The 13,120-nt window shown below is 36.7% G+C and overlaps 2 protein-coding genes across 4 annotated transcripts; one reads left to right on the forward strand and one right to left on the reverse strand.

Annotated features, from left to right (window-relative positions):
* The first annotated feature begins 258 nt into the window (after window positions 1-258).
* Window positions 259-6,961, forward strand: LOC114188662 (uncharacterized). Of its 2 annotated transcripts, none has more exons than XM_028077240.2 (12): window positions 259-441; window positions 932-1,186; window positions 2,239-2,443; window positions 2,669-2,759; window positions 2,884-3,029; window positions 3,589-3,832; window positions 4,507-4,611; window positions 4,716-4,898; window positions 5,444-5,648; window positions 5,853-6,345; window positions 6,423-6,502; window positions 6,616-6,961. In XM_028077240.2, the coding sequence occupies exons 2-12, from the start codon at window positions 958-960 to the stop codon at window positions 6,627-6,629; spliced, it is 1,995 nt and encodes a 664-aa protein (XP_027933041.1). In that variant the 5' UTR covers window positions 259-441; window positions 932-957; the 3' UTR covers window positions 6,630-6,961. The 2 variants fall into 2 exon arrangements, with proteins under 2 accessions (XP_027933041.1, XP_027933040.1); XM_028077239.2 differs by having other exon boundaries at window positions 290-549.
* A 1,031-nt stretch (window positions 6,962-7,992) lies between these two features.
* On the reverse strand, window positions 7,993-11,450 carry LOC114188840 (Intron maturase, type II family protein). Of its 2 annotated transcripts, XM_028077497.2 has the most exons (2): window positions 9,210-11,450; window positions 7,993-8,402 (listed from the first exon to the last, which is right to left on the reverse strand). In XM_028077497.2, the coding sequence occupies exons 1-2, from the start codon at window positions 11,336-11,338 to the stop codon at window positions 8,273-8,275; spliced, it is 2,259 nt and encodes a 752-aa protein (XP_027933298.2). In that variant the 5' UTR covers window positions 11,339-11,450; the 3' UTR covers window positions 7,993-8,272. The 2 variants fall into 2 exon arrangements, with proteins under 2 accessions (XP_027933298.2, XP_085530435.1); XM_085674309.1 differs by lacking the exon at window positions 7,993-8,402 and having other exon boundaries at window positions 9,087-11,449.
* Between the last annotated feature and the right edge of the window lie 1,670 nt (window positions 11,451-13,120).

Genomic DNA, 13,120 nt, shown 5'->3' on the forward strand with positions numbered 1-13,120 from the left:
TGGAAATTATTCTGAAAGTGAAACTTCTTCTGTTTTCATAAGCTCTATCACTTCTCGAAGATTCGAACTCAACTTCCAGTAATACTTCTCTATCCAACTCCACAAAAAAAACCTACCATCCTTCTTGGTAAGAACAAAGTTTAAATTTGAATTGTATAAAATAAACATTTACCGTGGTTTCAAATACTAGTTAACTCCTAATCAAGTAGTATAACCAAAGTCTAGTTGGTATGACTGTTGAAGAAACCTATTTTTCTTAGTAAGGGAAAAAAATTGACATTTTCGTATGTAGGAATTTTTACCCACATGGTTGTGATCACCCCCATTTGTTAACCAACTTCCACACTTCTCAAAGTGAAAAACCGCCCACTTCTGACTACAACTGTGATAGGTGTCTCCCACTACCTTTCGTATGTTTTCTTCCTGCTTCCTCCGTATGCAGTGAGTGCCATTTCCATTATTTCTATCACCCCATTTCTATTGGATCCAAAGTTACCAACTTTTCTAGATATCATCTCATAAAGTCACTATTTTTTGCTTCCCTTTGAGGTATCAACCCCACCCTTTCTCTCTCTCCTCCTTCACCGGAACGGTGTAGCTGTTCCTTTGTTTTGATTCATTCCTTCACTTCCCTTTCTATTTGGTTGAATAAAAAAAGAAATCTTGCTGAAAAAAAAGTGTGTTTGATCTTGGTGACACTTGCATGCTTTATAGTCTAGACCCTTTTTCACATTTTCACATTTTTAAAGTTAAAATACTAAAAAAAACTGCTTTTCAAGGAATGGGGTTTAGTTTTCTTGAATCCCATTTCAATGGATATGCTTTTCTTTTGCTGCTATTCTATCTTTTTTACCTTAGAGACCAAATGGGGTATAACTCCAAAAACTAAACCTTTATTGGGTCGGGTGTTGTTTTGTGTCAAATTCTGCAGGTGACGCTTGAGCTGGGGAGCTCAACATGTCTAGGGCATTGGTTCATCTGTTGGGGGTTCTGTGGGTATGTTGGTGGTTGGCATCAACTGGGGAGGCTCAAACAGAGTATCTGAGATACAAGGATCCAAAGCAACCAGTTGCAACTCGAATTAAGGACTTGATGAGTCGAATGACTTTGGAGGAGAAGATTGGTCAAATGGTTCAGATTGATAGGAGTGTTGCCAATGATAAGGTTATGAAAACCAGCTTCATTGGTAAGAATAACTGAGAACTCCTACCTTTTTCTCTTTTCAGTTGACAGTGTTCGAGTCAAATCTGTAATTTCATTTTCAAGAGCGAATTTTTTATGCAGTTATATCTCTTGATTTAGGAGCTTTTTTTTAGAGAAAATGGGTAAAATAACTACATATGTGATTGTCTGGTATCTCCCTTAGAAGAAAAGGGAGTATATATGGTTTACTATCCGCATGCCTAGGAATTTTACTGTTTTGTAACCTAACTTCAGTTTTATGTTGTGTTTTCCTTTTTATTTGCATTGCATTTGATTGTTTGCAAGTCTGACTAATCTTTCAAATTACATGTTGTAGTGGTGAGTCTCCTGTTATTCAACCTACGTTTGACATTGCTTGTGATATTCCTATTCACTTACGAAGAAGGATTTCTTCCGTGTAATTATATACTTGCAAATATAGTTCATTTTTATTGATAACTGTGTGTTGTCCCAGGACATCAATTTTTTGGGTTCAAGATATTTTTGGGGAAGGGGATGATACCTCTTTCCAAGGAAAGGGAAGTATTTGGGTTGAAACAGAACTTACTTACATATATACTTTACCCCAGGAAGAGACAAGTGTATTATTCAAAACCTATGACCTCTCAAAATGTAAAATTTGTCATAGTACATGAACAGTATCAACTCCTGGGGGATTTCCTTTAGATAGTTTGAATCCCAACTCAAGTGCTGATTACCTTGTGATCATCTTCTTCACTGAATTCATAATCACTAGATTTAATTCACTAAATATGAAGACTAGAGTCTAGAGCACAGGAAAGTGATCCTTAAGAAAGTGGGAAAGTTGCAACATTCGTGCTATTTATTTCCTTGGCTTCAGTTTGAGTTTCCTTTTCTCTCATAATCTGTTACAAACTTTATATTTGTTCATACGAATACGTCCTTTTGAATCTATAGTTTATTTTTATCCTCTTAGTTTTATAATCTCGTAATAATTATGAAGCTGAAAGAAGCCGGGATGAGTGATTGATGAAAAATTGAATTAAGATAGGAAATTATTTTATTTGTGTGCAGGGAGTGTATTGAGTGGTGGTGGTAGCGAGCCCCTTCCAAAGGCTACTGCCGAAGATTGGGTTAATATGATAAATGAATTTCAGAAAGGAGCTTTGGAGAGTAGATTGGGTATACCAATGATCTATGGTATTGATGCTGTTCATGGACACAATAATGTCTACAATGCAACCATATTTCCCCATAATGTTGGTCTTGGATGTACCAGGCAAGTTCAAGATTTATTATCATTTATTTTCTTGGTATGTGCCATATGAACAAGATTTGATAACTAATAGACCTTTTCATTTCTAATTTGATAATTGACGTAGTCACTTGAACCATTTCACCAATAGCATACTTGGGTGAGAAGGAAGTGGTTATAAGAAATATGCAGTCAATTCTGTAGGTTTAAAACATAGGTTGTTCCATTCTAATAATCTTTGATGAACAGGGATCCAGATCTGGCAGAAAGGATTGGTGCTGCTACTGCTCTTGAAGTCAGAGCTACAGGGATTCCTTATGTTTTTGCTCCATGCATAGCGGTAAATAGGAAAGAGTGTAATGATAAGCTTTTAGAAAATTTCTTATTATACAGGTTTGAGGTTGTCAAATGTGTACCTTTTTCTTTGATGATGTTACTGATTACTCCTGAAACATTGATTATAGGTTTGTAGAGATCCAAGATGGGGTCGGTGTTATGAAAGCTATAGCGAGGATGCTAAAATTGTGCAAGAAATGACAGCAATCATACCTGGTCTACAAGGAAGTATCCCTGCCAATTCCAGAAAGGGATTTCCATATGTTGGTGGCAAGTATGTATTCATTATTTAAAGCATTTTTTAAAATAGGATCACATTTCATTATTTTTATTTCAGGCATATTTTGGATTTATTTTCAAAAATTTACACCAGGGACGTGATATGGATTTTTATGCCCAATCTAGTGTTTTGTCTGCCCAAAAAGATGATAAATTTACATATAATTCATAGATCTTTATTATTTTAGTAAATCTAAACTTTAATCTAGTTTATAATTTGAAAGATTCTTATGCATTTTAACTAAAGTGTGAAAAAAGTAACACTATTCCTCTGTATTAGCAACTTGTTGATATGTTGTATGCTTGTGATTCATCGTCTTGGTAACTATTACATATTATTTTATTTGGAAAATAAGCTCACTGTCTTAAGATATCATAATTTGACTTGGGAATTCACTTCAAACAAACGGCAGTCTACATAGTGATACCAGTCAAGTAGTTATTATCATCATCAACCAACATTTTAAGCTGCAATCCAAATGAAAAAGTCTACATGACTGACTTGTACTTATGTTTTTTCTCCATCCCTTATTAGGCTTATGAATTTTTTGTAGGACAAAGGTAGCAGCTTGTGCTAAACACTTTGTTGGAGATGGTGGTACAGCGAAGGGAATAAATGAGAACAACACATTGATCGATTGGCATGGATTGTTAAGCATTCACATGCCTGCCTATTCTGATTCCATTATTAAGGGGGTTTCTACAGTCATGGTTTCCTACTCCAGTTGGAATGGTGTAAAGATGCATGCAAATCGTGATCTAGTCACTGGCTTCCTCAAGAATACCCTCAAGTTTAAGGTTTGGCTTCTTTGTTTTTTTTTTTTCCTCTTGCATGATAAATGTTCTGGTACAGTATCATATTATCTTGTCTGTCAAGTATGAAAAACAGACCCAGCCTGGCACAGCTTGATTTGGACATGGCAGCACAAGAAAATTCTTTTACTGAACTGATTAAGGCCTTCATTGTTGATCATCATTGGTTTATGTGTTTTTCTTTTTCGAGTGAATTCCATTTGATTTTCAATCCAAATATTAAAATGTCTAGTCATTTCCTTTGAAACATTTGACCAGTGTTTGATATTTCTGTCACTTGCTGATTGCTTTGTAACTTGCTATTTGTTACTGCTAGATAAGTTTATTGTTTAAGGGGAGGTTTGTGAATAAAGAGTTTCTGGAATCCTTCTTCAGAGAAACTCACTTTGAATATCCTTGAAAATCAATATTTGCACTATTATGTTTAATGTTATGCATTACTGAATCTACTACAAAATTTGGTGTGTCAGTCTTTAGAAATCCATTTCAACTTTTTGATAACGTTATTTGACCCATATTTTCAAGAATACTGTGAGAATAAACCAATCTGATGTTCTATTACTGTACAGCCTGTCTTTAGGCCATTGTCTGATCCTGGTTTAAGTAACATGTTTCATTCTCTGGATGCTAACAACACAGTTGTTTTACTTATTTATCAGGGGTTTGTCATCTCAGATTGGCAAGGTATTGATAGAATCACATCACCAATGGATTCAAATTACACATACTCTGTGCAGGCTTCCATTGAAGCTGGTGTTGATATGGTTAGTTGCTCTTTATGCTGAAATTACCTGCAGGGCTGCAGTGAATAATATATCTGCCCAAGTGTAGCTCATGAAACCTTTCTTTTTGTTAACGATCATTGCAGGTCATGGTCCCATATAAATATGATGAGTTCATTCAGGATCTTACACTCTTGGTCAAGAGCAATATCATTCCAATGGAGCGTATTGATGATGCTGTGGAGAGAATTTTGCTTGTAAAGTTCACCATGGGTCTTTTTGAGAACCCTTTAGCTGATACCAGCTTAGTCAATGAGCTTGGAAGCCAGGTGAGTCATTCAAACCGATTATTTCAACCAACAATATAAAATATCATCCTCTTTCTTTTCATGGAAAAACAAATACATTTGATGAAATTGTCTTCCCCTAGGAAGACCACAGGCAATATCAAGAACTTGAACCACATGGAATGTAATCTTCCTTGCTTCCAAACCGACCTGACCATGTCCTATTGGTGTGAATTAAATATCTCCTATTTGGGATTGATTCTTATTGTTCAACCCACTGTAGATGATCCAGCTTCCTAATAGATTCAGTTGATAACACTTTCAAAGAAAAGTTGAAAATCTTGAAAGTGGCTTTTATTAAGAAACTGAACAGAATTTATTTACATTCTTTGTTAATTCTTAATCTTACTGCATGATTGTGGACTTAGACATCCTATAATATCCAAGTCCCTATCACAATAATGAATTTATCTGATACCTGCTCTGATTTTTATGAACAAAACTATTATATGCTGTAGTTCTTGTTGCCTGTAATTTATCTGACCATGATTGAGACACTGAGAGTCATGATTGTGTTGGTTCACTAGGAACACAGGGACCTAGCAAGGGAAGCTGTGAGAAAAACTCTCGTGCTGCTCAAGAATGGCAAAAATGAAAGTACTCCACTTCTGCCTCTTCCAAAGAAAGTCCCAAAAATTCTAGTTGCCGGTAGCCATGCCGATAACTTGGGCTACCAATGTGGAGGATGGACAATCAAATGGCAAGGATTCAGTGGCAACAGTGACACTAGAGGTAAGCAACTCTCTGGCATTCATAACAAGCTGAGGTCTAGGTCCATGGAAGCATGAGATTGTGAACTCTAAATGTTGTGACTTTTTATATTTTGACGAGTGAGACTAGTTAATGAGCATTGAGCATTATCTGAAGCTATCCAAAATATTATACTTTGTGAAGCAATGAAAGGGAACTTAAACTAATGTTATTTTCCTTGAACAGGAACAACTATTCTTGGTGCCATAAAATCAGCAGTTGATCCAAGCACAGAAGTAGTCTTTCGCGACAACCCCGACAATGAGTTTGTGAAATCCAATAACTTTGAATATGCAGTTGTTGTAGTTGGTGAGCCTCCTTATGCTGAAACCGCTGGGGACAGCACAACACTTACAATGACGGAATCTGGGCCAAATGTTATAAACAATGTGTGTGGAACTGTTAGGTGTGTGGTTGTCATCATCTCTGGCAGACCTATTGTGATTGAACCATACGTTTCTACAATAGATGCATTGGTGGCGGCATGGTTGCCAGGCACTGAAGGCCAAGGTGTGACAGATGTTCTTTTTGGTGACTATGGTTTCACGGGTAAGCTTGCAAGGACATGGTTCAAATCTGTTGATCAACTTCCGATGAATGTTGGGGATCCTCACTATGATCCTCTTTATCCTTTTGGTTTTGGACTAACAACAGAATCTGTTAAGGACCTGGTAGCAAGGTAATTTCCATTAACTGCTTTTCATTTCACAATATTTGCTTGCTCCTGTTATACTGATGGAGCCATCCATTGTGCAGGTCAACTTCAGCTGCAACTGGTGTAAGAGCTTCTATATTTACCATCATGCTCACACTATTCATCGCCTTGTATTTAACTGGTATGTTGGTGATTGTGACTTTATACATAATACATAATGAAGTTTTTTTTTTTTTTTCAAGTTGCACAAGATAATGTATAAATACTGAAGTGTTTGATTGTTCACTCTGATAGGTATGCAGAATTGATGGGGGCTTATTGTAGCAGACGGCTAGAGAACTAACTTGGGACACTTCCCAGCTTAGTTTATAGTGTAATTCATTGTATTTGAGACATTATTATTGTTCTCGAACTAGTAATTTGAGCACATTCTTTTTCACAATTTAAAACTTTGTTCCAAGGAACTAGGTATTAAATCTACTGGGATTTGAGAGGTACTGGGATTTTGACTTGTGCTGGGGAAAGTGAGGAGGTGGTCACAACCCTGTTGCCTCTACTTGTACCATTCACCTAAAAACTTCAATTTCATGTCTGTAAATAAGCCCAAATGAAGAAAAATTAGGAAAGTAATGTTCTTTAAGATTGGTACTAGGAGATTTGGGTGTGGGTATTAGGAGAGCGTCATATAAAAAAAATCAAGTTTACTTCAATGGTATATTTTTTATTTTAGTCCAATTAATGCGTTTGCTGAAAAAGTAACATTATTTCAGGAAGAAAAAAAAACTTTAGAAATTTGTATATTTATTTTGATTTTAGACTGAAAACGGAAGGGTTTACATGAAAAAGTTTATTCCGGGTAGCTTTATGTTGGGAGGTTTTATAAGAGATATTGCAATGCTTCATTCTTCACCGATCATTATTTATTTATATTTTTTTCAACCAAATATTTTTAACTTGTACCTTTTTTATCTACTTTCACACTATTAATATATTTTTTTCTAATCCATTTCTCTCCATTCATCAAACTGAACATAAACCTGGCGGAATTGATGCTCTGGTGCAACTCAAGTACATTATTGCCTTGCCTTACGAATAATCATATTCTTTCGCAAATTAGGTCTGTGAGCACATGCATGAATACGTATTAACAGCTATAATATAATAAATATCCATTCTTAAAAAAATTTCTAAATTTTATTCTTTTTCAAAAAGATAACTTATTTCAAAACACACTAGAAAAATAGCTAACGTTTCAATAATGAAGTGAGAATATAAACTGAGCGTAGTAATATTTTCCTATCACAGTATTTTGGACCATATTTACAAAACAGTTTTGCATAACATGCCACTTTAGAGACTAGACTGACTGGATTCAAGTCAAGGATCTCCTGAAGTCGCTAAATGGCTCTCAACTGAGAAACTCGTAATATTCAGAAATAAATAATACATAAACAAAAATTTAATATTTAACAGACAAAAAAGACCAACTGGAAATGAAAAAGAAAATTACGAACTAAATTATAATTTGTTTTAAAAAAATGAGAAACTCATAATGTAGAACAATGAGCTTCTTCCTAGTAACACTGCAAAAATTCAATGTGTTCTTACAGCTTGCGTTCAAGGCCCGAACAGAAAAGAGAGGGAAAAAAAAAAGCACGTATCAATGTGTGGTTAAGAACTAAGAGTTGCCGATATACTCAATTAATTAAAGAATAATCGAGGCAAGTACATATGGACAAATAGCTAATTTACAAAATTAATATGATATTTGAAATGATCCAGCTAGAGTTCAATTCACACCGTGCTTTGTCCTACGCACTCACCAGGAACACACTCTGCATACTCCTTCCTGTGAACTCCCAAATAAGCATTCCAGAACAGTACGAGGAAAGGAATTACTTTCCACATTTTGAAGTGCGTGAACTTTTACCTCCATCTCATTGGCCAGTGTTCACAAGCAGAGTGGCAACGTTAATATTTTGCCCAAGTTGAATGCCTGCACGCATGGGGTCCCCACTTCATATAGCATCCTCTTTCTCTTGGAAAGCATCCTCCATGAGAAGGTGAAAGACAATATCAACCTGAAAAGAGGAAAAAGGGTTTGTGGAACATCAGAGACAGATTCAAAGATGTGAAGTGTGACATTTCTGATAAATTCCAAAACGTTACATGCTGAACACAGATAGCAGAAGTATAAGTAGTCAACTGAAATAGCCAACTGCCAAAATCCAAATTAAAATAAAGAATGAGAACAAAGAAACTCATTTTAAGTCAACTTCAGAAACACTTCAACCCTGTATCATGATAATATCTCACAGGATCATCAACTCTCCTAAAAGTTAAGGCTAATAGGTGAAACGAAACGTCGAAACCACATGAATGGTTTCCATACATCTCTAATACACGGCCTTAGGCAACACACGCTTGTCTTGTACAATGCCCATACCTTCTTTTATCTAATGCTGACATTCAACTTTATTTAAATGAATGAGGTGGTTAGGATCCAACACTCGATCTTTCAGCCACAAAGTTTTCGACATCAAGGCAAGGAACTCTACTAAAAGCTTTAGTACATGATTGGTTTTTATATATACAATAGCCATCCTTCTTAACACATTTTAATATTACACTTCATGTTAGCAAGTCATAAAACTAGGAAGGAAAAGCACAAGAACAAAAGAAAAGGGATAAAGTGGTTTACCACCCAAAGATCAGGTATAATAGGTTAACACCACTCGTGCAGGCAAGGGAGGGAATCAAGGAACTAAACGAAAAAACTATTATTTCATATTCTCAACGAGTCCAAAATATGCTGAAACAACCTATTCAAAGACCATATACAAAAATATTACTCCTTGGGGAGTACAGATTACAAAAACTTTTGTTACATTTGTGCTGCCTTCATCTTTGCATCATCTTCTTCCTCTTTGTTTATGTGGTCCTGATCATCCTGGTTTGAGCCAACTAGCGAATGCTGTTCTACAACACTTTCGTTGCTCCTTACTAAGGAAAGCTGGTCCATAGCAAGAGAATTCCTTTTGTAATTCCACACAAGCATTGAAATATAATCTTGGGGTGTAACAAGACCTTGTTCACTGATGCAACTCCGTTGCTCCTCCAAAGTCTTTGGATCTTCCAGTTTTATGTATTCTAGCAACAACTTTTCATGGTCAGGCCTCCAGTTACTAGGGAATGGAGAGTAATCTGTCTCAGGTACAAGAGACAGCCTTGTATAATGGAGCCCATCGATTGATTCCGCAAGACCCATCCTTAACAAATTCTGGTACTCAGGAGACTGACCTTTTTTCTCCTTCAATGGGCGGCTCAAGTTACGAGCACCTATCTTGTACACTTTTGCCCTCGAACGAAGCTTGTATTTTGCAGCATACAGCTTAGCAAGGGAGCCTCTTATGATATAAGAACAGAAGTTTACAATCTTCTTCCTATTGTCCGCATACCTGTACCACTCAACCATGCTTGACAAAAACTTGTTCATTTGAGCATTGGTATGCGCCTGCGTGGCATGAAACATCCTAAAACAAGGCTGGGGATCTGGGTCCTTATCCCCCTTGAGAAAGCTTAACTTCCTAAACTGTTTAATACACTGTTTCAAGCTGGCCGTCACTGACAACAGCGTCCCCACACCCTTCTCACTTATGATCTTACCACCGGTTGCAGTGTACCTAAGAGTTGGGTACACAACCCTCCTACACAGCACATGGTCCAAAAACATTATCCCTTTGGTTATATGCTCTATAGGGAGGCTCTCATTATCAAGCTTGAGCATAAACCTCTGATCACAAAACTCAATCAACTGCTTCCTCAATGCAGCCGCATCCGCCCTAGGCCCTCTAACACCAATCAAGACATGCCCTCCATACCGAACAAAATCCATCTTCCTAGTCTTATCTGGCCCACTCGTGGGCACAAACTCTGGCCATGAAGTGTTCCCCTGCTCCTCTTCAGGACTATTCCATATAACATCACTCTTGGAAGGAACGTAGAACTCCTTAATCTTCCCCTCCATCCACCTATCCAACTCATCCAAACAAACATTGGCCAAAAGTGGACTAAGCACTCCACAATGCCCCCAATTGGGAACCCTCTCGGCCTCCTCCGGCGCAAACCCGAAAAAGGTATCCAACCAATAAGGATCAGGCTTAGGCTCATCCTCGGCCAGCACCCTCTTCTTCTGATACTTCCTCTTCTTCTTCTTCTCTTTTTTCTCCAAGGTAGTGACAACTACCGGCGTAACCAGCGCGTCTTTTATCAAATCAACAATCAACTTATCCCTAACATCCCTCATAACAGCATTGATCACCAACCCCACTTTCATCCCATCTAACAAAACACTAAAATCAGCCTTTATATACCACAAATAACCAGCAAAGCTCCTTCTGATGACCCTTAATACAGTGTGCGGTGTTCTACCCGGTCTGAAAGCGTAGGACTTGGAGGAAAAACGAGGCTCATAGATTGGTTCCAGGATCATCAATAGAACCTCCTGAACGATCTTGTCCTGGAAGGGCGAGGGCTGCGTGGTGGTGAGGATGGTTTTGATTTTGCGCTTGGAGAGGGAATCGTAGTCGGTTTTGTCTCGCGGGGATTTCACGAAGAACTTGAGTCTGGCGCCCCACTTGAATTTTCCGTCGAGGACGGCGTTGCGGAGGGCGAGGAGGTCCTGGAGGGTGGAGGTGGAAATGGAGGAGCGGGGGGTGTAGGAGCCGGTGTCGTCGGTGGCGACTTTCTGGTAGGCGAGGAGCCAGAGGTCGAAGCGGCGGAGGAGGGGGGAGAGGGAGGTGACGACGCGGTCGGGGTGGCGGAAGTTGTCGATCCACATCTGGCAGCAGAGGGAGACGCCGTCGTCTCTGGAGAGAGTGGAGGAGGAGAAACGGTGAGGGGAGTAGTGGGGAGGGTGCAGGATAGGGAATACTGGAATTGGCCGCAGGGAATTGGTGGGATTGGGGAGGAGTAGGTGGCGGAGGCGGCCGGAGAAGAGGGGAAGGCGGCGACGCATTTGGAATTTGTGTTGTCAGAGCATTGACTGGGAATGGAGTGACTGAGGGAAGCAAAACCCACCAAAAACCCTTCTGCTATTCCACCACTTTCACTCTCCTCTTCCTTCTTCCATCTTTCTGAACATATTAAAATTATTTTAGAAAAATACTAAAATTATAAATTATTTTATCTTAATTGTTTTTTATTATAATATAAAATATATACCAATAAAACATTTTCGCTTATGTTATCGTGGTGTTTGAAATGTTGTCTATTCGATCAAGTAGTAATATTAACAACATCGAAGATCTTTGTTGTCTATCTCACTCGAGATTTATGAAACCATTATGCCAAACTTGGTTAATTTAGATATAATCTCCAGAGCCACAACACATATAAAAGGCCAACTTCCACTGAGTTTCATTATCATGGAAAAAAATTGCATATTGGGAAGTACACATCTACCATGAATGTTTGATTTGAACTGGCCGAAAGGGGAAATATGAATATATATATATATATATATATATATATATATATATATATATATATATATATATATATATTAAATAACTCATGCATGGTTTTGTCTGGCTTATAATGATTTTTTTTTCTTCTGTTCACAATTGATGATTTTTCGTAGTAGTGGACAATATCTCTTGCTAAATAAATTATTATTACATGTTTATGCGTAAAACCCAGTTTAATGAAAGGAAGCAAAGACCTATTCAACTAATCAACCAAACTCGACTAGAGGACTAAACTATATTATATAAACTAATTTTCTTGGAGGCGATAAATTAGACAGACAAGTTAACTCTACAAACAAATTCATCTATCATGTCCCTACAAAATATTTTCTTAAATACTGAAACCAACAATATATTAAGAATTTGAACTATTAAGATAAAATATTGAAATATTCTCGGATAATAACATTTTCATTAAGTATTATAAGATAAATCAATTTTTAATAGGCATGTGAAAGTTAGTCAATCTAACTCACACGGGTTAGCTCACCACAATTTAGGTTAAAAATGAGTGAACCCATCTTAGTTCACTTTATAATGAGTTAAAAATTTTGCAACCCGATTCAACCCATCATGGGTTGGTGAGTTGAGTGAGTTGTCTTACCAACCCACACAAAAAAATATTTATTTATTTATTTTTAAGTATTCAAATATATATATATATATATATATATATATATATATATAATTTTTTAAGCAACCATGAGATAAGAATTACAGTATAATCAAAAATTAATGTTTTCATCATGCTCACCACCAATATATGATGAATTGTTTCCAAAAAAGTATCCATATAGTCCAAGAAAACATGACTAATTTTACATATTTTTTGTCATGCTATTCAACAAAATATAAATAAAAAAACTACATATTTTTGTCATGTTAATTTAAAAAAATTTGTTTATAAAACAGTTGCTTGAATAATTTACTATAAAAACTCTAGTTAAAGATTAAAGTATCAATGTATATAACTTGAAAATTAAATTAATTAAACATCCAATCTATTCAAATATTATTGAGCAACATCGTAGCATTTAAAAATATGAAATTGTAAACCTATATATTTAGGAGTAATAAATAATTATAAAAAATAAATAAATAAATTGTAAAAAAGTGTTAGTGGGTTAAGTGGGTCAACCCAACTTCAAATTGTGTCGAACCCGTTTAACCCGTGGGGTTAAGTATGACGGGTTGAGTTCAATCCACTTCTCTTATGAAAAAATTGATTTTTTCTCAACCCAACCTGGCTCGAATCCGTGGTGAGCCGGGTT

Source organism: Vigna unguiculata, chromosome 6 (assembly GCF_037176805.1).
Source record: "Vigna unguiculata cultivar grain cowpea cultivar isolate G323 ecotype 2 chromosome 6, ASM3717680v1, whole genome shotgun sequence".
In the NCBI taxonomy this organism is placed as follows: domain Eukaryota; kingdom Viridiplantae; phylum Streptophyta; class Magnoliopsida; order Fabales; family Fabaceae; genus Vigna; species Vigna unguiculata.